The sequence below is a fragment of the Dama dama genome, chromosome 11 (genome assembly GCF_033118175.1).
Source record: "Dama dama isolate Ldn47 chromosome 11, ASM3311817v1, whole genome shotgun sequence".
Taxonomy (NCBI): Eukaryota; Metazoa; Chordata; class Mammalia; order Artiodactyla; family Cervidae; genus Dama; species Dama dama.
This window is the reverse complement of record NC_083691.1, coordinates 58427486-58453367: the sequence shown is the minus strand read 5'-3', so window position 1 is coordinate 58453367 and position 25882 is coordinate 58427486. Positions and strand designations below refer to the sequence as shown.

General features: G+C 43.2%; 1 protein-coding gene across 1 annotated transcript in view; it reads left to right on the top strand.

Moving 5' to 3' along the window:
- The window catches only part of TTL (tubulin tyrosine ligase), a 33837-nt gene extending 14631 nt beyond the window's left edge, over positions 1-19206 (top strand). Inside the window, exons 4-7 of the mRNA XM_061155331.1 lie at positions 1969-2104; positions 3788-4057; positions 8522-8665; positions 15566-19206. Of these exons, the coding sequence (XP_061011314.1) occupies positions 1969-2104; positions 3788-4057; positions 8522-8665; positions 15566-15680 (665 nt within the window). The 3' untranslated portion in view covers positions 15681-19206. The remainder of the gene's footprint in view (positions 1-1968; positions 2105-3787; positions 4058-8521; positions 8666-15565) is intronic.
- Positions 19207-25882: the final 6676 nt, after the last annotated feature.

The window sequence follows — 25882 nt, the reverse complement described above, 5'->3', positions numbered from 1 at the left end:
GCGTAACTTTATACTATATTCAGAGCAAGCCACTGTTTACCATCTCCACCACCCATCTTGGATCTGAGTCACCTTCACCGTCACCTGGGGCATTGCTCCCTGTCCTCCTATTCTCGGCCACTCTCCCGAGTCTCCACACAGTACAGCAGACAGAGATCCTATTAGAGCAGAGTCAGACCATGTCACATTGGTACTCAGCACTGTCCCTGGGGCCAGGATAGCACCTGACAATCAACAGAGGATCAAGATATATATTGAGTGAATGAATGAATGTATAGATGGATGGATGAATAAGAGAAGTAATGAACATTTGGAGATAGAGATAAATGAGACAGACATGGGTCTCTTGTGCTCATGGACCCACAGTCTAGTCAGAAAGAAGGCTAATGATGCTAATTTCCAAAAGAGATGGAAACATTTTTCAAAAGTTTTTGAAAACAAAAACTATGATACAAGTCTCCATAGCACCTTTATAAGACCCAAACAAAGATATATGTATTTATATAACCGAATCAATTCTGCTATACCCCTGAAACTAACACAACATTGAAAATCAACTATACTCCAGTATAAAATAAAAGTTTTTTTAAAAGCCAAACTACAGTGGATACAATCCAAATGTGCATCGATTGATCGATTGAAAAAAATGTGGTGTAGCCATCCACACAGTGGAATATTTAGTCATAGAAAGGTGGAAAGGCATATTGACACATGCTGCAACATGGATGAAGCTTGAAAAAAACTTTGTTAATGGAAGAAGCTAGACCAAAAAAGGCCTCTTACTATCTATTTCCATTTATATGAAGTCTCTAGATTCGGCAAACCTATGGAGATAGAAAGTAGGTTAGTGGTCATCAGAGGCTTGGGTGAGGAAGGAATGGCTATAACTGCTTAGTGGGTATGAAGTTTGGGGGGAGGTGATGAAAACATTCTAAAATTAGATTGTAGTAATGGTTGCAAACCTTGAATATACTAGAGACCATTGAATTTTACACTTTAAAAGGGTGACTTTTATAGTATGTAAAATGTCTCAAAGCTCTTTTAAAATATTGCATCATTTATTTAATGTTGAGGGACACTTTTTATTGGAGTCTAGTTGATTTACAATGTTGTGTTAGTTTCAGGCGTACAGCAAAGTGAACCAGTTATGCATATACATATATCCGATCTTTTTAGATTATTTTCCCATATAGGTCATTATCAAGTATTGAGTAGAGTTCCTGTGCTATACAGTTAAGTCCTTATTAGTTACCTGTTTTATAGGTAGGAGTATGTATATGTAAATCCCAATCTCCCAGTTTATCCCCATCCCCTTTCACCCCTGATAACCATAAGATTGTTTTCTACATCTGTGACTCTATTTCTGTTTTGTAAATAAGTACATTTGTACCTTTTTTTGTTTTAGATTTCACATATTAGTGGTATCCTACGATATTTGTCTTCTTCTGTCTGACTTACTTTACTCAGTATGATTATGTCTCGGTTGCTGGACACTTTGAATGTATCCAGTGTTTTCTATTACAGTGCTTCAAGAATGTTCTATTACATTTGTCTTCATGCCATAACCTTACTGATGTTTCTGTAAAATATAGTGTTTCCAGTGGGTGTATTGGTTATAAGCAACACACAACCTTTATCGTGATAGCCGGTGATCAAGAGTAGTGGCCTGTATTCAAAGTGCTCAAATTTTGAATATCCGTCAAAATGAAATTTCATGGTCGGAGCCTGCCATGATGGTGTTTACAATCCTATGTAAATAGAGAGTGGGGTTGGATAATGCAGGTGCTTTTGTAGGGAGACAGGAGAGTGAGAGATGGAAGGAGGGAAGGGATGGAGAAGAAAAGCAAGCCGGCCACTGACAGCCTCCTGTCGGCTTTTTCCCAGCATTTCCCTTCTGGCTTTGCGGAGAGCTTTTCTTTTTCCTCCTGGGATGAACTGAACTGATCTTGCTTTGCTTTTGCCCTGTAGGTGAAGGCATCCTCATCTCCTCAGATGCTACAGAACTGTTGGATTTCATAGACAACCAAGGCCAGGTGCACGTGATCCAGAAATACCTGGAGCGCCCACTGCTCCTGGAGCCCGGTCATCGCAAGTTTGACATCCGGTAACGCATCCACATCTGGAGTTTTTGTTTTTCAAATCTGGGAAAAATGCAATTGTGTGTGATGAGCAGTGTGATCTGGTGTGTGAGAAAGTATTGGGCTGCATTCAATGTCACCCAAGTTGGGCTTCCCTGGTGGCGTGGACAGTAAAGAATCTGCCCGCAATGCATTGATCCCTGGGTGGGGAACATCCCCTGAAGAAGGGAATGGCAACCCACTCCAGTATTCCTGCCTGGAAAATGCCATGGACAGAGGAGTTTGACAGGCTACAGTCCATGGGGTCGCACAGAGTCGGATACGACTTAGTGACTAGCACTTTCAAGCTGAGTGGCTGAATGGAACTGTTGCTATACTTCATTTTCTGTTTTTCTTTCACTCTTTCTCTTGTCTTTCTATAAAATGTTACTAAGATGATGAATTTTCTCTTTCTCTTTTTCTTTTAGTATTCTCTCTTTTAAAATCTGTTTATTTATGGCTGCCCTGGATCTTTGTTGCTGCACACAGGCTTTCTCTAGTTGTGGCGAGTGCAGACTACTCTCTAGTTGTGGTGCGCAGGCTTCTCATCGCAGAGGCTTCTCTTGTTGTGGCGCACAAGACTCTAGGGCTTTTGGGCTTCAGTAGTTGTAGCACATGGGCTTAGTTGCCCATGGCATGTGAGATCTTCCCAGACCAGGGATTGAACCCATGTTCCTGCATTGGCGGGATTCTAAACCACTGGTCTACCAGGGAAGTCCCTTTAATATTCTTTTTTTACTAGAGATGACTAGTGGATCCAAAAGGAAGGGCATCAGTGTGTGGGGCTTGCTTATGAAAGAAGCAAAGAGATATACACAGAATACATAGTCAGACACAGCAGATCACATGAGCCTGCTAAAGGCTGTGTCCTCCCTCTGTTATCTGAGTCCCACTTTTTAAGGGTTTCTTGAACACACCTTAGGGTTTTGGACTTTATGTTTCCAAGAAAGGACTTGGCAATGAGAAAGAGGTTGTGGGTGCTTTCAAAAGCTGAATAGCCCTGGCCCCAGCTTGCCCCGGGCCTTGCTGTCATCACCCAACCAGGACTCTGTCACCTTCATGCCTACACTTTGACTTACTGCTTCTCAAACACCTGTCTTGTCAGACCAGCTTCAGTAGGAACAGTCTTCTTAAGATTACTAAAAGAGCAAACATGGCAACTGGGGGTTTCATATTAACCGTAAAAAATGGCCCACTCAGATCGCTTCAAAATACTGTATCTTTTGAATGGACCAGAGTCTCCTTGTCAGTTATGATGAAATGTTTTCTTTGCCTCATTACAGTGATAATTCACTCTTTTGGCTAATTGTCATGGCTTGCCTCATATAATTTTATTTATTTATTTAATATTTGTTTATTTATTTTTTGGTGCATTGGGTCTTCCTTGCAGCACATGGGCTTCTATGTAGTTGTGGTGTGCAGGCTCCATTGCCCCATGGCATGTGAGATCTCAGTTCCCCGACCAGGGCTCAAGCCTGCATCCCCTGCATTGCAAGGCAGATTCTTAACCACTGGATCACCAGGGAAGTTTGTAACCTCATATAATTTTAGAAACTACCTCCTTCCTCTGTTTCCTCCCAGAATAGTCAAGGTGTGGGGATGATAAATAGAATATGGAGAAGCTTTGGATAACTTGAATAAAATAGTGTTTTTTTTTTTTTACTTTGCAGAAGCTGGGTCTTGGTGGATCATCAGTTTAACATCTACCTCTATAGAGAGGGTGTCCTTCGGACTGCTTCAGAACCATATCATATGGATAATTTCCAAGATAAAACCTGCCACTTGACCAATCACTGCATTCAGAAGGAGTACTCAAAGAACTATGGGAAGTATGAAGAAGGGAACGAAATGTTCTTTGAGGCGTTCAATCAGTACCTAACAAGTGCTTTGAACATCACCCTGGAAAGTAGTATCTTACTACAAATCAAACATATAATAAGGTAACCTAATCCTATCTCTTTTGGTTAAATGTGTCTTGAAGGAGCTTTGGGAGTTTGTGCCTTTCAAGGAATTGTTCCATTTCAGTTGTCTAATTTAAGGACAAAAATTATTTGTTATATCCCTTTATTATCCTTTTAATACGATCTGTAGTGATGAAGCTTTTTAAAACCTTTATGCTTAATCCTTCGATTACCTTATATTGGTAATTTATATCTTCTCTCTTTCACTTGGGCAGATTGGTTAGAGGCTTATCAGTTTTATTCATCTCTTCTAAAAGTCAGCATTTGGCTTTATAGCTTTGCTCTGTCGTTTTTGGTTTCAATTTCTTCATGTTCTTTATTATTTTTATTCTTCTGTGTTTGAGGGGTTTGCTTTTCTCTTCTTTTTCTAGTTTCCTTAAAGTATAAGGTCATATCACTGATTTGAGATATTTAGTTTTCTTAGAAATATAAGCATTTAATGCCATCGGCTTTCCTATAAGAACTCGTTGGCTGCATCCCATGGATTTTGCTGTCATGTTTTTGTTTTCATTTTATTAAAATACTCTCTAGTTTCCCTTGTGACTTCATCTTTGACTTGTGTGTTATTTAGAAATTTTTGCTGAATTTCCAAATATTTGGGATTCTCAAGGAATTTTCATTTCATTATGGTCAGAGAACATACTTTGTATGGTTTTAAATTTGTTAAAGTTTGTTTCATGGTCCAGAATATGGTCTATCTTTACTTATGTATTTATTTAAAATTTTTTCTTAATACGGTCCATCTTAGTGAATGTTCCACATGTACTAAAAACCATGTTTATTCTGCTGTAGTTGAGCAGGTGTTCTACAAATGCCCATTAGGTGAAGGCAGTTGGTAGTGTCATTCAAGTCTTTTGTATTCTTGCTGATTTTCTATTCTACTTGTTCTGTCCATTATTGAGAGGTAAAACTTTGGAAGTCTCCAAGTATAATTATGGATCTGTCTATGTCTCCTTTTAGTTTTATTTGTTTTTTGCTTTGTGTATTTTAAAGATCTGTTGTCAGGTGCATATACATTTAGAACTGTTATTTCTTTGGGAAGAATTCACCTCTTTATCATTAAGTAGTTTCTGTCTTTGTCTCTGGTAGTGTTTCTTATTTTGAGGTCTGTTTTGTCTGATATTAATGTAGTCACTCCAGCTTTCTTTTGATTAATAATATATATCTTTTCATCTCTTTATTCCTCCTCTCTATTGTATAATTAAAATGGGTTTCTGAGAGACACATCATTGGATTTTGTTTTGTTTTGCTTTTAATCCAGTGTATCATCTCTGTTTTTCAATCGTTGTGTTTATACCATTCAAATTTTAAGTAATTGCTGGCTTGATGCAATTTACATCTACCATGTTATCATTCATTGTCCATTTGTCCCTTCTTTTTTGTTTTTTTTTTTTTTTTCATTTCCTTCTTTCTTGCCTTCTTCTGAATTGTCTGAACTTTTTTTAGAGTTCTGTTGAGTATTTGCATATATCTCTTTGTATTTTTGTTTGTTTGTTTGAATGGTTACTCCAGGGGCTATGATATACTTAAACCTAATATGTAATGGATTACTTTGTTGGATTAAAAAAAGACCAAGCTGTATCCTGTTTACAAGAAACCCACTTTAAATACAAAAGAGGGAAACACTCTTTTACATTTACCCAGATATTTGCTGTTTCCTTTGCCCTTGCTTCAGCCCTAAAATTCCAAGTTTCATGTCCCTTCAGACTTCATCATTTCTTTTAGAGCAATTCTGCTGGTGATAAATCCTCTTGATTTTCCAACATCTTAGAATGTCTTGGTTCCTCCTTATTCCTGAAGGATTTTACAACTAGAGTTACCCAAATACAATGCCAAGCAAAAAATTATAAACTGGCCCTGTTCATATAAATTGAAAAACAAGCAAAGCTAAGTAATACATTATTTGGAGAAATGTACATATATGGTAAAAATCTAGTGAATTTTAAATTATGCATACATTCATCTAATCATAATGTAAATCAGGATAGAAAACATTTACGGCATCCTAAAAGATACCCTTGAACTACCTCAAAATATATACTCTCTGCCAGAGATAGCCACTCTCCGACTTTTATCACCATAGATTCCTTTTGCTTGTTCATAAACTTTATGTAAGTGGAATTATACTGTAATTCTTGCTTTGTGTTCCGATTTTTTCAATATTGTTTCTGTGTCATATTTCATTGTGTGAATGGTCCATGGTTTATCCTTTCTGGAGTTGATGGACCTCTGGGTTTTCTCCCATATTTTAGACCTGTAATCTCTCTGCATTGTTTTATGTCAAGTGTCGTGTTTTTCTAGAATATATTCTGTTGACCCAGGGTCACTTGTACATATGACTGTCCCTTCCCCACCACGTTGTGGTGGCCCTTTCTGTTACAAATCTGTTACAAATCAGGTGGTCATTTGTGCGAGAGTCTATTCCTGGGATTGCTATTCTGTTGGGTCACTGCTACCCTCTCATGATGACTGAAGCTTTTTCCTTAATGTATTCTTACACTGGGCTTCCCTGATGGCTCAGTGGTAAAGAATCTGCCTGCCAACACAGGAGACGCATGGGGTTTAATCCCTGGGTTGGGAATATCCCCTAGAGAAGAAAATGGCAACCCACTCCATTATTCTTGCCTGGAGAATCCCCATGGACAGAGGAACCCGGCGGGCTACAGTCCATGGGGTCGCAAAGAGTCAGACACGACTGAGCAACTAAACAACAAAAATAACCACATTCTTACATAGAGTCCAGCAGGATAATTACAAGGCTCAGAGTTCCATTTCTTCAGGGATTACACGTGCTTAGAACACCAGATAAATCAAATATACTGAAGAAAGAATTCCTATTTCAGCAAAAGATATATTTGCTATCTCCCTCCTTCTCATTGTTCTGTGCCATTCAGACAGTGTTCCTACTTAAGTTCTATAAATGCTCCTCCTGGATCTTATGTTCTTTTTTTTCTCCCCCAGCTAACTTCCCCCAGACTTCCTACTCCAGCTAAAAAAAAATTAGCTATATATAAAAAAAAAATTCTTCTAAAGTGATTTATTAACTTGAACTCCTAACAAATAAAAAATATTTTGTTTTGATTTGGTTCTGACTTCTGGTTTTTCCTATAAGTGTTGGAGCGTAATGTTTCTTTCACTTTTTATCCTTTATCCTTTAGTATTTTTTTTTTATTTAAGAAAAATTTTTAAATGTAATAGACTTTTTATCATAAGAACCCATTAAATTTTAAATGTTTTCTTAATTATAATATTGTAAAGGGCATTTTAATTACAGAGGTCAAGGGTATTCTCTCATAGAGATGTAAGACAGAAAATGCAGAATATAGAAGCCCCGGTTCTTCTTTAAAGTCATAAGCCAAAACCTACTTATAAGACACATCTTTTTCCTTCTAAATATACAGCTTGGGTAGAAGGAGAGCTGTCTCTGATATTCTTAGAGTCATCCTAACATACTGTGTTTACTAAAATAAATATTTTGCCCCAACATCCAGTTGAGGGAAAAATCAGGGAGGAGTTTTATAAAATAGAAATGGTATAGACTTTCTGGGATGTTGTACTAGATAAGAGTTCTTTTTCATTCATAAGTAATAGGTTCATGATTATCCAAAATTAATGATAAATTAATAAAATATAACAACAACAATAAAATAAAACAAACAAGTAAATATACTTGTTCACTAATAACAACATTCATTAGATGCCTCCCAGCTTCCAGGAGGTATGACAAGTTCCTTAGGTAATTATATCATTGAACCATCTCAGCACTGGGAATATGTGTTATTTTTACCCCAATTTCACAGACAATGAAGTCAACACTTCACTTAAAGAAGTTAAAAAATTTGTCTGAGATTCTGGCTTCGGCAGCATGACCTCAGGCTTCATGTACTATTTCATCATGGTTTCCAAGATTCACTTTCAACTTTTCCTTGTCGCTAAAATCCTCTAATTTTTGCAAATAGTAGTTGATCCTAATAACAGTCCCATATTTCAATATCTTGTTTCAGCATATAAGGCTTTTAGTTAAAAGCAGCGAACTGGAGCTTGTGAAAGAAATGAGATCAGCCTTCTCCTTGCAAATTCTGTATCACAAAATGGTGGGCCATTTTTTTAATATGGCAAAAATATATAGAAGTGTTTTGTTTATTATCAGCAAATGTGGTAGCAGCCCACCCGCTGGAGGAATCCACATTTAAAGGGATCGTGATGACTTAGCGCTTGCTGGGAAAGCAGCCACTACTTGTAAGAACAAGGGTGATGGCAGAGTTTTCTAACAAATAAGTTGCATCGCCTTGAATAATCTATTGGTAATACATTTAAAAGAGAGCATTAAGCCAAAGCCAGTTTTCATCGGCACATCGGATGTAAAATCATCCCAGCACCTCTGCCCTGGTCTTGCTGCCCAGACCACCCCATCCTCAGCAAGCTCTCCCCTATGCCCTGTAGGAGCTGCCTCACGAGCGTGGAGCCCGCCATCAGCACCAAACACCTCCCTTATCAGAGCTTTCAGCTCTTCGGCTTTGACTTCATGGTGGACGAGGCGCTGAAGGTCTGGCTCATCGAAGTCAACGGCGCCCCTGCTTGTGCTCAGTAAGTCTCAACACCACTGGGGGGTTTTTCTGGGTGTGTATTTTTATTGGGGTATAGTTACTTTACAATGTTGTGTTAGTTTCTGCTCTACAACGAAGTGAATCAGCTACATGTATAATATATCCCCTCCCTCTTGAGCCTTCCTTCCACCCCTCGATCCCCCCCCTCTAGGTCATCACAGAGCACCCAGCTGAGCTCACTGTGCTATATAGCAGCTTCCCGCTAGCTCGCACTTGATAGTGTATATATGTATCAGTCTGAATCTTCCAGTTTGTCCCTCCCTCCCCTTCCCTAGTGTGTCCACATGCCCATTCTCTACATCTGCATTTCTGTTTCTACCCTGCAGATAGATTCATCTGTTCCATTTTTCTAGATTCTACATATATGCATTAATATGTGGTATTTGTTTTTCTCTTTCTGACTTCACTCTGTATGACAGACTCTAGGTCCATCCATGTCTCTACAAATGACCCAATTTCATTCCTTTTTATCACTGAGTAATATAGTCACTGTATATGTACCACTTCTTCTTTATCCATTCATCTGTCCATAGACATCTAGGTTGCTTCCATGTCCTGGCTATTGTAAATAGTGGTGCAGTGAACATTGGGATGCCTGTGTCTTTTTGAATGAGGTATCACCTCACATGGGTTAGAATGGCCATCATCAAAACATGTATAAACAATAAGTGCTGGAGAGGGTGTGGAGGAGAGGGAATCCTGTAGCACTATTGTTTGGAATGTAAATTACTGCAGCCAGTATGGAGAACAGTATGAAGGTTCCTTAAAAAACTAAAAATGGAACTACCACCACTGATTATAACAAGTGGGAATTTGGTTCCACAGGTGGGGTAGTCTGTCTTGACACGGGGTGAGCTCTCATTTCCGGGGTGTCCAAGAATATGCATGTGTGCTTGCTAAGTCCTTCAGCATGTCCAACTCTTTGCAACCCCGTGGACTATAGCCCACTAGGCTCCTCTGCCCATGGGATTCTCCAGGGGATCTTCCCAAACCAGGAATCGAACCCATGTCTCTTGTGTCTCCTGCATTGGCAGATGGGTTCTTTACCACTAGCACCACCTGGGAAGTCCATTACTGGGTGCTCTAGCATAGACCCTTTGAATGATGTCAAGGAGGATGTACCAGCGATGGTAGTGCTTTGGTTGGACCCTGGCCAGCAGGGGGCCTTATCGGGTCATTCCCTTTTCCATCTCCTTCCTATATGAGCTGAGCATTTAGCCTGTGCTGAGGTGGGTGGTGGATGCTGTGAAAGTTCCAAACAAAGCCAGTAGTAGCAGCCGAGACCCTCTTGTGTGGTAAGGTGATGGGTCAGCAGGTCCCGTGAGTGGGGGAGAGAGTGATGAGCAAGCATTTCAGGGGCTCCCTGGACAGGAGGTGGTCTGAGAAGGTGCCGTGGACATGGTGGAGCTGAAGCTGAGTTGGAAGAGGAGAGAGTCACCTATGCCAAGGGGAAAGGGACCCAGCCTCCAGCTGCACCTTGATCTGGGCCAGGCTCTAGGGGAGATGTACAGAGAACAGACCCTGCCCTCAGGGAACTTCCAGTCCTCCTGGGAGGAGTCTGGCTGCAGCATGGCATGAATGTTGTGGGATAAGGAAAGGTGAGGGTATAGGTGAGTTGGGGTCTACCTGTGGGAAACCTTTCATGTAAGGGAGTCATTTGCATTTCATCCTCAAAGGTTGCAGCTTCATCCGTGCCTGCAGCTAACGGTATTTGTTAGGTCCCTGTCACCTGCCAGGCCCCGGACTGGGCTCTGGGTTTCAGCCTTTGTACCAAGAGACCTAGTCCCCGCCCTTTGGAGAGAGAGACTGGGAAGGACCAAGGACAAGACAAATATAGATGACAGACTGGGACACATGCTGTCATAGAGTGAAAGATGTTAGAAGATAATAAAATTGAGCACAAGGGTCCCCTTGGGAGGTGATGCTTGGGACTGAGATCTGAAGGAGGAGGAGAGTGAAGGAGGCTGGGGTGGAGGGGTATGGAACGTTTCACATCCTCCCTCCATCACGTCCTTGGGGTGCCCACCTTCTCCTGTCCATCCTGTCGGCGGTACATCCCTCCTTGTGCTCTGGCGCAGTCCCCTCCCTCCAGGCAGGAGGGCAGGATGAGGACGCCGTGCTCAGCTACCTTCTCCCTCTTTGCTGCAGACTTCCCACCAGCATGTGGTACCCAGCAGGTTTCCCCAGTGATTACAAAGAGCCCTCCTGGACTTCCCTGGCGGTCCAGTGGTTAAGACTCCATGCCTCTTATACAGAGGGCACAAGCTCAGTCCCTGGTCAGGGAATTAAGATCCCATACACCTGCTGTGCAGTGAGGTCAAAAGCCCTCCTCTGATGCCCTGTCCTGCTCCCCTGACCACTCCCTCCCTGCTCCCTTCACAACCACACTTCCTTATTTTTTTGGCCACTCTGCATGGCATGTGGGATCTTATTAGTTTCCTGACTCAGGATTGAACCTGCACCCCTTGCACGGGAAGCACAGCCTTAAACCCTGGAATACTAGGGAAATGCCCACAGCCACACATCTGGAGAAGCCACGTCTGCACACACTATCTCCTCTTCCTCAGTCCCCATCCACACTGTGGTCTGCGCCAGGCTGAATTCCATCCACCCTCACAGAAACTGCTCTTTCCAGGTCTCCAGCCAAGTCCATCTTGCACTCCTGGATTTTAAAGCCAGCCAATTACATTGCATCCCTGAGTCCCAGGCCAATATCTGCACCTGTCTTCCCGGCATCCTGCGCGGAGCTATGTGGATGTCGCAGTGGGCATCCCACCCCAGAGCTGCCCATCTCAGTGAATTTCCAGCTCCCCTCTTTTGGGGTCCTGAGCCAGAAACCCAACTAAGACCCAGCCTCCCCCTTTCCATGACCCCCAAGGTTCTGTCCATCAGGCCTGGTCAATTCTGCCTCCAGCTTTGGCTCAAGGGTTGACCTCTAGTCTCTGGGTAGGAAAAGGTGGATCTGCCTCTTTTATTCATGTAAGGATTAAAGGCGAGGGAGGGCAGAGAAACAGCAATTTCTCAGTTCATTTGGAGTGATGAGTAATATCCTTGACCTCTTTTCCCATCAGTGGCATCCACACACTGGCGAAGGCTCACCTGCTTGCTGAGATGCTCTGCAGGATCTGGTCATGCTGGAGCCTGACAGAGGCCTCTAGTGATAAGCCACTGGGCATCAGGGTTCACTGTCTTCTCTGGGCTCCGTCTCACTAGCCCCTCAAAGCTACTCCCTATGTGCTGGATCCCCTTTGTTCAGAGTCCTGATGAAAGCAGTGGGGTCTAGCAGAAGAGTGGGGTTTTGAGGAACATGTAAAAATGAGCATCCTTAAAGAGTCCACTGGAGGAGGGAGCCAGACACTGCCCAGTTAATTATTGTATGAATTATTTTGAGTTACAGTTGCTGTTATAGAAAAGAAACAGATTCTATCTTCTAGAAGAAGTGAAGTGAAAGTGTTACTCAGTCTTATCTGACTCTGCAACCCCATGTAGTGTAGCCCGCCAGGCTCCTCTGTCCATGGGATTCTCCAGGGAAGAATACTGGAGTGGATAGCCAACCACTTCTCCAGGGGATCTTCCTGACCCAGCAATCAAACCCAGGTCTTATGCATTGCAGGTGGATTCTATACCACCGAGCCACAAGGGAAGCTCTTCTATCTTTTAGGTGGATAATTTTGAGTAGGGAGAGCTCTTGGAATGGGGGGGTTACTGTGAGGTGGCTTGGAAAGCCCCAAGGGACCCAGGCCACACCATGAGGTGGATGGATCCTGTTCTTATGCCGAAGGAAGTAAACATTTTTTTTTTAATACAACAATGATGTATGATTTTTCCTGATTTTTTTTTTTTGACCATGCCTTGAGGCATGGAGGATCTTAGTTCCTTGGCCAAGGATCAAACCTGTGCCCTCTGCATTGGAAGGCGAAGTCTTAACCACTGGACCACCAGGAAATAAATAGTCCTTGAAGGAAATAAACTTTCAAATGCCTTTATCCTTGCTTCCTAAAGGACAAATGGGGAAGAGAGTTGATAGAGATGATGATATGATGGCGTAGTCAAAGGAAAGTCTTTATTCAGGAAGCATGGTTTCCATTGTTGTGCAGGTGTTAAAACAGGACTTACTTGTCTTGTTCAAAGGATGTTCAAAGACCCATACTTGCTTGTATACTGGGCACCTCCTATGCCAGAAATACCGAAGTTGTGAGTTGACTTGACGAGGTTGAAGCTGTGTTTCTCCTCCCGCCCTCAGCATCCCCTTCAGAAAGTCTTCCCCAAGGTGGCTAATGACATGCTTCATGGAACACCAAACACTGTCTGTTTCAATGGTTTTGGCTCTTAGTGACTTGCCAAGACCCAAGCTACCATCCCTCCCATGCGGGCCTCCTGATCATTGTCCCTTCAGAAGGGTAAGGTTGAGTGGTGTAGCCTTGACCATGGGGCTTGATCCATGTAGACAGAAGAAGTAGGCTGGGGGTTAGGGGGAAGGGAGATAGGAAAGAGCAGACATCTCACAGGAGAAACGAAGGTCAGCCGGCAGTTAGGGCTTACCAAGACAGACAACAGAAGCATGGCTTTGCACGAGCTCTCTTCCCAGAGGGCCTTACAAAAGGTTAGGACATAGCAATTCCAGCCTCAAGGGAAGTAGAAGGGGATGAGGGGTGGGAGAAAGTTTCTATGATGAGGATAATAGCAGAGATTTGCCACTGGATCAGGAGGGACGGGAATTCGGTTATGAAAATTTCCCACCTGGTGGAGATTGGGAAATAGCATCTTCTGGAAGTCAGGATAGTGAAGACCTCTGTTCCTCCAGGTTGGGCTGGCCTAGACTCCTGCCCCCTGTATCCCAGCAGCGTCCTGAGCAAGTTAGGCACATAGCAAATAGGCATATCTGGCCCAGAGCATCATCTCAGATGAGGGTTTTCTCTTTGAACCATATGTCTCTCTCTGGTTTCTCGCTGCGTTGACATAAGTGTGTGCTAAGTTGCTTCCGTCATGTCCAACTCTTTGCAACCCCATGGACTGTAGCCCACCAGGCTGTGTTCATGAGATTCTCCAGGCAAGAATACTGGAGTGGGTTGCCATGTCCTCCTCCAGGAGATCTTCCTGACACAGGGATCAAACCTGAATCTCTCACATCTTCTACATTAGCAGGTAGGTTCTTTACCACTAGCGCCACCTGGGAAGCCTTCCCTGTGTTGGAGCCAGTCCTAAAAGAGCTCGCCCTGGGGCTTCATACACTGCTCTGTGAAGCAGATAAAAATCCTGTGGAACAAGGCGGTGTGGAGTTTGAGGGCCTCCTTATAGCTCTGGGTGGGAGGTTTTCCTCTTTGGCTTTGGTGGTTCCTTGGCCTCTGGCTGAAGTCCAGGCGCCAGCACGTGGCATCAGGCCCCTCCTTGTCCCCTGCCTCACACTGCGACAGTCCTCTTTCCCAGATTTCCTGAGTTCGCTCTCCTTGGTGAGTGCCCCTCCCTCTATTTGCACGGCCCCTCCTCTCTCTTTCTCCCTCCCCTCCTTTGTCTGTGTATCTCACCCTTGTTCTTTTTAATTATTATCTTTAATTTTTATTGGAGTATAGTTGCTTTACAACAAAGTGAATCAGCTATGGAAGTTTTGTCACTTGGTCCTGTCCGACTCTTTGTGACCCCATGGACTGTAGTCCATCAGGCTCCTTTGTCCATGGGATTCTTCAGGCAAGAATACTGGAGTGGGTAGCCATTCCCTTCTCTAGGGGAATCTTCCCGACCCAGGGATCGAACCTGGGTCTCCTGCATTGCAGGCAGATTCTTTACCATCTGAGCCACCAGGGAAGTAATCAACTATATATATATGCCCTCTTTTTAGATTTCCTCCCCATTTAGCTCACCACAGAGCATTAAGTAGAGTTCCTTGTGCTATGCAGTAGGTTCTCATTAGTTATCTATTTTATATTAATGCATAGTATATATGTATCAATCCCAATCACTCAGTTCATCCCACCCCTCCCTTCCCACTTTGATGTCCATACATTTGTTTCTACATCTGTGTCTCTATTTCTGCTTTGCAAATGAGAGGACAAGACAAAGAAGGTGTGGCGTGTATATACAGTGGAATATTACTCGGCCCTAAAAAGGAACAGAATTTTATCATTTGTAGAGACATGGATGAAACTAGAGAATGTCATACGGAGTGAAGTCGGTCAGAAACAGAAATATTGTGTATTAACACATATATGTGGCCTCTAGAAGAATGGTACTGATGATCTTACCACCCTCGTTCTCTGTCTGACTCACCTCTCCTTCCTCCTCTTTTCTGCCCTGTCATCCATTCTCTGTCCGATGTCACTCGTTCTCCAGGTCTCAGCTGAGCTGTTACTCTGAGGAGTCTTCCTTAAAGGCTGTCTTTGGAATTGCCTGTCTTCCCTGCAGTTAGTTAGAGCAGGCATTGCCTTGTCTGTTCACCCGCAAAACCTTCCAGAAATATCCATTGAGTGGATGCTTTATCTTCATGCAGTAGTACTTCCTGCAGTATTTGTATGGACAGCTGACACATGTCTTATAAATACCAGCTGGAATTTTTGGGCAGATCCTGGTAAAAGAGTTCCCAGGTGGTGCAGTGGTAAAGAATCCACCTGCCAGTGCAGGAGACACCAGAGACTCGGGTTCAATCCCTGGGTCAGGAAGATTCCCCTGGAGAAGGAAATGGCAACCCACTCCAGTATTCTTGCCTGGGAAATCCCATGGACAGGGGAGCCTGGCTGGCTATAGTCCATGGAGTTGCAAGAGAGTTGGATAGGACCTAGCAACTAAACAATCCTGATTTAAAAAAACAAAACAAAAAAACACCTTTCATTTTCTCACCTGCACTTTGATGTGCATCCTCAATAATAGATCTCCGAACCCATTTCAGGAAGCTTTATGCAGAGCTGTGCCAGGGCATCGTGGACATAGCCATTGCCAGCGTCTTCCCGCCCCCGGACGTGGAGCAGCAGCCCCCCCAGCCGGCCACCTTCATCAAGCTGTGACCCAGGGCCGTGTGCAGAGATGCCTCGGAAGAAGCACGCGGGGGTCCTGCCCCAGGGGAAGGAGATGTGTCTGAATTGCTGTCAAGCCAAAAGGGAGGAAGAGAGGCAACTCGGAGAGACGTGCTGGGAGAAAACAAAGGAGCTTCCCCCAGGAGCGATTGGTTGCCCAGAGGTCCCCGGGTGGAGCTCTCGGCCCTGCTACGGAGATTCGAAAACTGCAGCACATTTCTCAGACGGGAGAGCCAGATATTCTTCTAAGGGGCAAAAACAGGGATGTACTTACTTTACCTTCTCATTCTTTGAAGTATATCCTAAGGCAGCGCTCCGAGCAGCAGCGCCTCTCCCGCCCAGGGGTGGCAGCCGTCGGACCTGGCTGTGACTGTCCACCTGGTGCGTTAGTGCCTTAGCTCTGTGCCCAGCTGTGGCCTCCGGTCTGGGGTGGGGACGGGATGTGAGAGCACTCAGGAGGTGGCCGATGGGTGCCCCCCGCTTGTCCCGTCACTCCCCCAACCGCCTGGACACGTGCTCACCATCTGTCCCTGGGGCCTGGCTGTGCGGGCGCCGCCTCGCCGCCAGGGGGCGTGCTCGCCCCGATCCTGATGGTGTCTGGCCGGTCACAGGTCAGGGCTGGCGTGGACTGGGCGCCAAACGCTGCTCTGTCTGACCTCTGCATGTTTTAGAAACCAGGCAACAAAGTTTGCTGTGAACCCATAAGCATCCAATAAGCATGAGAGAGGAAAAAACGCGGTCTTGCTTTACTTAATAGCTGGGTGTGTGTGGGTGGTGGGGCGGGTCTTTGAAATATGACGATTATGGCGATTCTCAAATCTCCTTGTTTTAACCAGAATTCTACATGCCCTTTGGACAGGTTCTCTTTTGTTAATTTTTCGGAGGATTTAACTTTTGTTAAAAGCCCTCCAGGAGAGTAGAATTCCACTCACCCCCACCCTCACCCCTACCCCACCCCAGGGGCCTCCTCCCCATTTTGTTTTTCTTGCTCTTTCAACACCTTCTTTAGGAGTTGGAAGGTTAGGTTTTGTTCCAGGGAAGATTTTTCCTCTCCTTGTTCCTCTCAACTTCCGGGAGAGGCTATGGATCAGTGTATGTCTCGCCGGAATGAGGAAATCTCTTGAAATGGAAAAGTTGTGGTTTCAAAGCGGCACATGGCACCCTGTCAATCAGCAAATGTAGCAGTGTTCCCTTAGGTGTAGTTTATACTACCCACGGCATGGATGAATATTCTACAGACTTTCCAGGAGGCCACGTCAGTAGCAAGAAGGAGCCCCCGCATGCCACTTGTGTCCAGTGTGAGCTGAGTGCACAGTGCATGGGAATCCCCGCAGACCCACTGAATAGGCATGCACCCTCCACCCCAGGACCGGCAGTGGCTGGTGCGGTCCTTCTCTCTGGCACATGTGCCCTCCCTTATTCATCTCCACTTGTCATCAGAAAAGAGTTCTGCAGCCAGGGGAGACTTTTTTACAGAGCAAAGAAAAAGCAACCTCAAATATGATGAGATGTGGGAGCTGATGGTAAAAAAAGGAATCATGATGGAAATGATTTCATGGATGCAGCAGTGGGTGTGGGATGTGAAAGTATTGTGTCTCAGTGAAGTGGAGGAAGGCCCAGCCGGCTGGGCTCGCCCTGCAGTTTGGAATTAAAAAATAAACATGCCAGTGGTTACCCAGAATATATACATGATGAAGTTTGCATCCAGAGCAAAATAAAAGAAGTGTTACTGGAATCCTAGAGGCCCAGAGCAGTTAGTGTTTGGGGAGATTCTGAGTAGATTGTGGGCAGGTGCACAGCCATGGAGAAAGTGTAGGGTCCTGGGGCTTGGGAAGTCTGTGTGGGCTGGTGATGGGAAAAGTAGGGAGGTTTTTGGGACTTCCCTGGCCGTTCAGTGGTTAAGACCCCACACTGGCACTACAAGGGGCACAGGTTCGATCCCTGGTTGGGGAACTAAGATCCTGCATGCTGCTCAGTGCGGTCAAAAAACAAGAGGGAAAAAAAAAAAGCAGGGAGAATTTTGTAGTCCTGTCACAAGCAAATGCAGATTTGTAATGATCTTTTGGACCTAAATTACAGGGATATTTGAGAATTTTCCAGTGTCTCTTACAGTGACAGAACTAAGAATCCAGGTGTTAGGAAGTCTGTGGATTTTGATGGGTTTTCTAAGAAAACAGAGTTGATAGCAATATATGTGAGGGAAGAAAGGCTTTAAAGAGGAAATTATGCTTCATTCCTCACGTGGTTTCAAATAAGTATCTGTTTTGTGTATTTATGTCTGATCAGGGAGAACAGCTGGCACAGAACTCTTCCGTACCCTTCAGTAATATCCTTGGCACAGATGGTCCCCCAGTCAGTCTTCATCCGTGTAGTCTGTGTTTGTGTCGCCAGTTGCTAGAGAAGGAGGTGGTGGTGTTGTTTTGGAGATGTTGATTTCCGTCTCCACTCGTTGGCTGCACAGCATCAGAGAAACCCATGAACCTCTGTGCCTTAGTTTCTTATCTTGTGGAAGATCTTGTTGCCTGATCCAGGGACTACCTCAAGGGCATTCAGTGAGGACACATGAGATTAGGAAGGCTGGAGAACCCTGAGAACCAAGGTTCTCAATGTGGATAATTTGCTGGAGTCACTGAGGAAGCTTTAAAGAATGTTGGTGTCCACACCTCCCTCCTCCCTGACCCCTCGCCCGTTAGGTCTGAACCTCAGGCGTCAGATGGATTGAGATGCCTCGAACCACTGCTGGAGAAGGATGGACAGATAACATTATTACCTTGGAAGAATCCGATAAGGTTTAGAGATTTTTTAAAAATTCCTTTTGGAAAGCCAGGCATTTCTTTAAGGATGACCGGATGCTGGCGTGATATACAGCATATTCCATCCAAACAAGTTCTCTCTGTCTGCTCCCCGTCATAGCCTTTGGAAACTCAGCCGTGCTTTCATCTACTTAAATCTGCTTTCATCTACTTTGTGAAGCCTTGTTGTCAAATGTAACCAGACATGAATTTATAAATCTGCTAAATATGTGTTAGGGTTACAAGTGAATTATTGAGAGGAAAGCCCCTTCTGTCTCACTGGATTCCTATGATGACTGTGAACTCCGTTTCCCCAGGACATGAAAGTGCCTCAGTGTCTGTCTGATATAGTGGAGCAGGTGCTGGTGGACTTAACCAGCTAATGTGGTGTTTCACGAGCGCCTCAGGGTGATGGCCCCAGACTTGGGACATCTGGTTGTGCTGGAAATGGACGGACCCACAAGCAATGGTAACACTACAAAGGGTGTTTCCATTAAAGTGGAGGTTATGTCAAGCAGGGGTGCGTCCAGCCTTGCGATGGGTTGTGGGGACTCTACCAGAGAAGACAGAGTGCCGGAGTGGGTCCCCACAGCACCAGTGGGTGCCATGGAGATAGCTGTCTCTGCTCCTGGACACAGAATCTGTACCTAAGAGGAAATGACTTCTGAAACAAGGCGATTCTATGAATGTTTGAATGCCTGGAGCATTAAAGGAATCGTATTCAAGTGTTTTTGTCCCCTTTGGTTCTGTCATCTTACTGTGAGTGTTTACTGTCGTCCGATATGCCTGGTTATTGGAATCCATGATTCTGTTAACCTAGAGGCAGGCAGACTTTTTCTCTAAAGGGCTAGGTAGTGATTATTCTAGACTTTGCAAGCCCAACTGGTTCTCTCTTGCATATTCTTTTTTTCCTTAACTCTTAAAAAATATTTTAAAAAAACAAAACTTAGCTCACGGGCCATGCAAAAATAAGCACATACATGGCCATTGTTTGTTGACCTAAGAAAGTTGGTATGTAAACCAATAGACTTGTCCTTTGAAACTGTGAGCTGCTCCAGGGTGATGCACTGAAACAATTTCAGCTGCCAAAATCTAGTCCATCATGTTTTACATGTCATGTGTATTATCTGAATCATGCTGCAAATTGTGTGCTTTAAAGAGAGTATCCTTCTGCAATTAGCCAGAAGTTCAAGAAGTCCTTCTTAAGACTTTACCAAGGCCATATAAATACCAGCAGGCATATCCTAGGGTCTTCTTCTGTAGCTCAGTTGGTACAGAATCTGCCTGCAGTGCAAGAGACCTGGGTTCAATTCCTGGGTCAGAAAGATCCCCTGGAGAAGGGAATGGCAACCCACTCCAGTATTCTTACCTGAAGAATCCCATGGACAGAGGAGCCTGGCAGGTTACAGTCCATGGAGTCGCAAGATTTGGACACAATTTAGCGACTAAACCACCACCACCATATCAATACCTACTGGTCTCACCTCAGACCCTTAGTCACACGGCCAGAAAGGGCTTCACATATGTAAACTGTAATTAAACTTGTAACTTGTGGACAAACCATCCAACTGAGGCTGGATGCTTTGAATTCCTTTCCTGTGTATAGCTGGCCTGCCTTGCATAGCAGCTTCCACACCAGAAATCTTGGCTTAAACACCCCACTCCAAACAAGTTTCTGATGTGACATGACATACCCACTGGATTCAGTGGGGACTACACAGGTTGGGTGCAGAGGTCAGCAGACATGCATGAACCCTGCAGGCAGCTACTTAGAATCCTGAGAGTGGACAGGTTCAAAGGACTTCTTTTAGAGTCTGGTCCCATTTGCTGTTAGTAGCTGCCCCTTCCCCTTAAGCTGATGTTCTCCTGTGGCCTAAAAGTTCCAGTAATACTTTAAAGAGGTTTTCCCCAAAGCATCCCTAAAGACAAAGGAAAATGAGTCCCTCTCCATAGGATACTTGGTGGCACAACTTGAAGACTGCTACAATCAAAATTCCTTTTCAGAATTCACAGGTGAAGACATCAGGGGGAATAGTGGAGTAAGAGCCTCTGAAAATCCCATCTTGCATAAAAGCAATGAGAACAGTGGCAAATTAGCCAAAAGCTTGCAACAATCCAGGAAGCGTTTATTAAAGAAAAATGTTTGCATATTGATAAAAACAGCAAGCTTGGTGGTGTTTGAACTTGCCCCATTTTCATCCCCTTTATCTAGCTCTGTGATAGCCTTGGAAACCGAGAGCCCCAGAGTCATGGTGAAACCCAGCAGCCCAGCAGCCATGAGAGGGTACAGAATGGTGCCTGAGCTCACCCCAAGCTCCATTCCTAGTGAGGTCTTCTTGTTTGGCCTGACTGGCAGTTTCATGTAAATCCTCAGTTTATTTTATTTGACCTCTCTTAGAGTGTGCCCACTCTGAGCAGCCTATCCCTGGGTGCATTTGTTAAAAATAATCAGCGGCAACTGTTTAACCCCTCAACTTGCTGAGATGGTTTTAGCAGCTAGAACCACAACAAAAAAACTTAGAAGGGAAAGATGGGGAGTGAGATATTTGTAAGTTTTGAAAAGCGTCAGTATATTCCTAAAAATACAAGTGTAGGCAGTGTATGTGCCCAGAGGAGAACTGAATTCCCTCAGCCTTCACCTCTGTCTGACAAGGAGGATCTTCACAAGCAGGAAGTGAAGACTAAGGCAGAGATGTAAACTGCCTGCTTGAGCATGAAGGCATACCTTTCATACCCACACAAACATACACACACAGTCCTGTGCCAAAGACTGGGAGATGTACTTGTTCCAAGTGTTTAAGGAAATCTCTGTAGAATCATTAGTTGACCACTAAGCTAATAGAGCAGACACTTCAGTGGTCATACATAAAAAAATACAGGCTTGACAATTAGTTCAGGAAAGTCACTAAAAAAACAACGATAAACACTGAGGAGGGAATTGCCCCATTGTATTATTAACGTTTTCATAACAAGTTATAGGATATGCAAAGAAAAAGAAAGCATGCTCCACAGAGGGAAGAGTCAATAGGAATCATCCCTGAAGAAGTGCACGCATTGAACTTAACTACATAAACACTTTAATTTAAAATATGTTTAAAGAAATAAAAGAGATAGGATGATGTGTCACCAAAGACACAATATCATTAAAGAAATAGAAATTGTTTTCTGAATAAAGCAAAGTAGAAATTTTGGCATTGGAAAGTATGATAAAGCAAATGAAAAATTTAATAGAGGTGTTCATAAGCAGGTTTGAGCTGGCAAAAGAAGGAATCAGTGACTCTGAATTCAGTTGAGATCATCTAGTCTGGGGAATAGAAAGAAAAAAGAATGAAGAAAAAAATGAACAGGCTCCAGAACTTAACTGTTGGTATATATGTACACCAACATAGACATAACAGGAATCCTAGAAGAGAGGCAAGAGAGAGAGTGTGGCAGAAAACATACTGGAAGAAGTAGTGGTCAAAAACTTTCCCTCTTTGATGAAAACCATTAAACTGCATTCAAGAGGTTCAATGAACTCTAAGTAGAATAGATTCAAAGAGATCCACCCCAAGACACATTAACCACTAAGAAAATAACTTTAAGTATATAGTAAAAAGGGACATGGGAACTAAAATATTACACTGTGCTACTTAGTCACTCAGTCGTGTCCACCTCTCTGTGACCCCCATGGACTGAAGCCGCCAGACTCTTCTGTCCATGGGGATTCTCCAGGCAAGTAAATACTGGAATGGGTTGCCATTCCCTCCTCCAGGGGATCTTCCCAACCCAGGGATCAAACCCAGGTCCCTTGCATTGCAGACGGATTCTTTACCATCTGAGCCACCAGAGAAGCCCTGGTGGAAAATATTACACTAGAAAATATTTAACAAACGAAAAGGCAGTAGTGAAGGAATGGGGGGAGGTAGGAGGCATATACAAAGCAAGCAGCAAAATGTAGACATAAATTCCTATCTTATCAGTAATTTCATTAAATGCTAATGGATTAAAGACTCAGTCAAAAGGTAGAGACTGGCAAAATGGATAAAAAGCCAAAACAACCACAATCCAACTCTATGCCATCTACAAGAGACAGTCTTTAGATTCAAAGACACAAGAGGCGAAGGTATGAGAAAAAATATAACATGCAAACAGTAACTCAGAGAGAGCTTAGATGGCCATACAAATATTAGATAAAATAGGCTTTAGGAAAAAAATTGTCACTACAGGCAAAGAAGGACATTTTATAATAATAAAAAGATCAATCCATCAGGAGATACAACAATTATAAACACAGGTACCTAACAAAAGAGTCCCAAGATACATGAGGCAAAAAATGGCAGACCTGAAGAGAGAAATAGACATTCAGTAATAATAGTTGGGAGTTTTCAATCTCCCATTTTCAATAATGTCTAGAAGATCAACAATGAAATAAAAAACAATATAAACTAACCATATCTAACAAGTATCTATAGAACACTCTACCCAACTATATATTTAATGTATTTGTATAGCAAATATATATTTTTTCAAGTACATGTGAAACATTCTCAGGAATAAACCATATGGTACACCATAAAGCCTCAATGAATTATTGAAATCATACTACATATGTTCTCTGACCAAATGAAATAAAACTAGAAACCATTAACAAATCTGGGAAAATAAAAAAAAAAAATCTGGGAAAATCACAAGTCTTTGAATATTAAAAAACACATTCCTAAATAGCCAATGGATTGAAAAAAGAAGTCACAAGGGAAATTAGAAAGAACTTTGAGATAAATGAAAATGAAAACACAACATACCAAAACTTCTGGGATGCAGTTAAAGCCATATCTAAGGGGAATTTTATATCTTTAAATAACCTAACCTCCCACCTTAAGAAATTAGAAGAGTAATCTAAATTCAAAGGAAGTAGAAACAATAAAGGTTCGTGGAAATACATGAATTAGAGAATAGAAAAACAATAGATAAAAATCAATGAGTCCAAAAGTTGGCGCTTCAAAAAAGATCAACAAAATTGAGAAACCTTTAGCTAGACTGGTGAAGAAAAAATATAAAGAACTCAGATTAATAAAATAAGGAATGAAAGGATATTACTACAAATAAAAAGGGTTAAAGGGGAATCCTATGAACAACTGTAGGCCAGCAAATTAGATATCATGGGCATACTCCTAGAAAGACATTTAAAATGATGAAACTGACTCAAGAAGATAAATGCTGAATAGACCTAAAAAGAGACTGAAAAATGGACCAAGTATCTAAACAGACATTTCTCCAGAGGAAATATACAAATGGTCAGTAACACATGAAAATGTGCTCAATATCACTAGTCATTAGAGAAATACAGAAATCACAAATAGATACTACCTCACATGTACTTAGGTGGATATAATTTTTAAAACACAGAGGGTAAGTACTGGTGAAGACAGGAGAAAGTGAAACCCTCATACATTGCTAGTGGGAATGTAAAATTGTACAGCTGCTTTTGGAAAAATTTGGCAGTACCTCAGTTAGTTACCATATGTCCCATAAATAGCTGTAGTACCCAAGAGAATTGAAAACATATGTCTATACAAAAACTTGTGCTTGGATGTTTCTAGCAGCATTGCTCCCAACAGTCAAGGCGGAAACAATCCAAATGTCCATCAACAGGTGAACAGATTAACAAAATGGGTCTCCATACAATGGGTTCTTAATCAGCTGTGAAAAGAATGAAGTACTAAATATGCTGAGACATGGATGAACCTTGAAAGTAGTGGAGAGACAGGAATGATGATCAACCATTTAAAGATCCGTGTTCTAAAGGGGATAAGAAAGAGATCAGTGAGTTGTTTTTTGTCTAACAGCTTTTCCAGCAAGTTTGTATGCTGATGGAAAGGATCACACCTGTCATAATCCCCTCATTCTCCTGCCTTCCTGACCAAGGGAAAGGGAATTGAGGAAGAGAGTTTTTCTTAAAAAGAGCAGTCGCTGTAAAGGAAGAGAAGGCAGAATTTAGGTCACAACTGCACACATCTCGGGAGATTTGATGGTGTAAACACAAGAAAGAAACAGAAGATAATTTTTTCTTAATTGACATAGGAATGAGAATTACCACCTGACCTAGGTAAAGGTGGAATTGGGTCAGGTGGACATTTCTGTAAGTGGTAAATGAATTCATTATCTTAGTTATGATGATAGCTTCATCACGGAAGCCCAGGGTGTATGGGCTTCAGTTCAGTTCAGTCGCTCAGTCGTGTCCGACTCTTTGTGACCCCATGAATCACAGCACACCAGGCCTCCCTGTCCATCACCAACTCCCGGAGTTTACTCAAACTCAAGTTCATTGAGTCCGTGATGCCATCCAGCCATCTCATCCTCTGTCATCCCCTTCTCCTCCTGCCCCCAATCCCTCCCAGCATCAGGGTCTTTTCAAATGAGTCAACGCTTCGCATGAGGTGGCCAAAGTATTGCAGTTTTAGCTTCAGCATCAGTCCTTCCAATGAACACCCAGGACTGATCTCCTTTAGGATGGACTGGCTGGATCTCCTTGCAGTCCAAGGGACTCTCAAGAGCCTTCTCCAACACCACGTTCAAAAGCATCAATTCTTCAGCGCTCAGCTTTCTTCACAGTCCAACTCTCACATCCATATATGACCACTGGAAAAACCACAGCCTTGACTAGATGGACCTTTGTTAGCAAAGTAATGTCTCTGCTTTTTATATTTTATTTTATTTTTTTGCTTTTTAATATACTATCTAGGTCTTAAGTCAAAACTTACCAGCACGTACCCTTTAAATGGGGGTAGTTTATTGTGTGTCAGTTATACCGCAGTACACAATAGAGCTGTTAAACGCACATACACAGGAAAGATTAAGCTGAAAGACAGCTGCAGACAGTCTCCGATAAATCGTTTTTTGGGGAGATGAATGGATTATAGGATTTACAGAGACTCAAAGGATCACTGGAGGTCCAGTGGTTAAGAGTCTGCATTTCCACTGCAGGGGGCACAGGTTTGATCCCTGGTCAGGGAACTAAGATGCCCGGATCCCTGGGTTGAGGAAAATCCCCTGGAGAAGGGAATGGCAACCCATTCCAGTGTTCTTGCCCCGGAAATCCCATGGACAGAGGAGCCTAGCGGGCTAGAGTCCATGGGGTCGCAGAGTTGAACTTGACTTAGCGACTAAATAACTACAGGATCTTAGGGCTAGGACGCCCGCCTGCACACACGTCGCCGGGTCCCGCTCAAGACTCCAGTCTAGACGACGCGGAGAGGGGCTAATGGGGGGTGGACCACCGCTAGATGGTCCCAGTGGTGAACCTTCCTGACTTTGGGTAGAGAGCAGTCGGTTTGGTGCCCAACTGCTTTTTCCTTGAAGCCAGGACTCCGGTTGGCTGTCACCCCGAGAGTCTGCATCAGTATTGGATCGCAAAGTGGT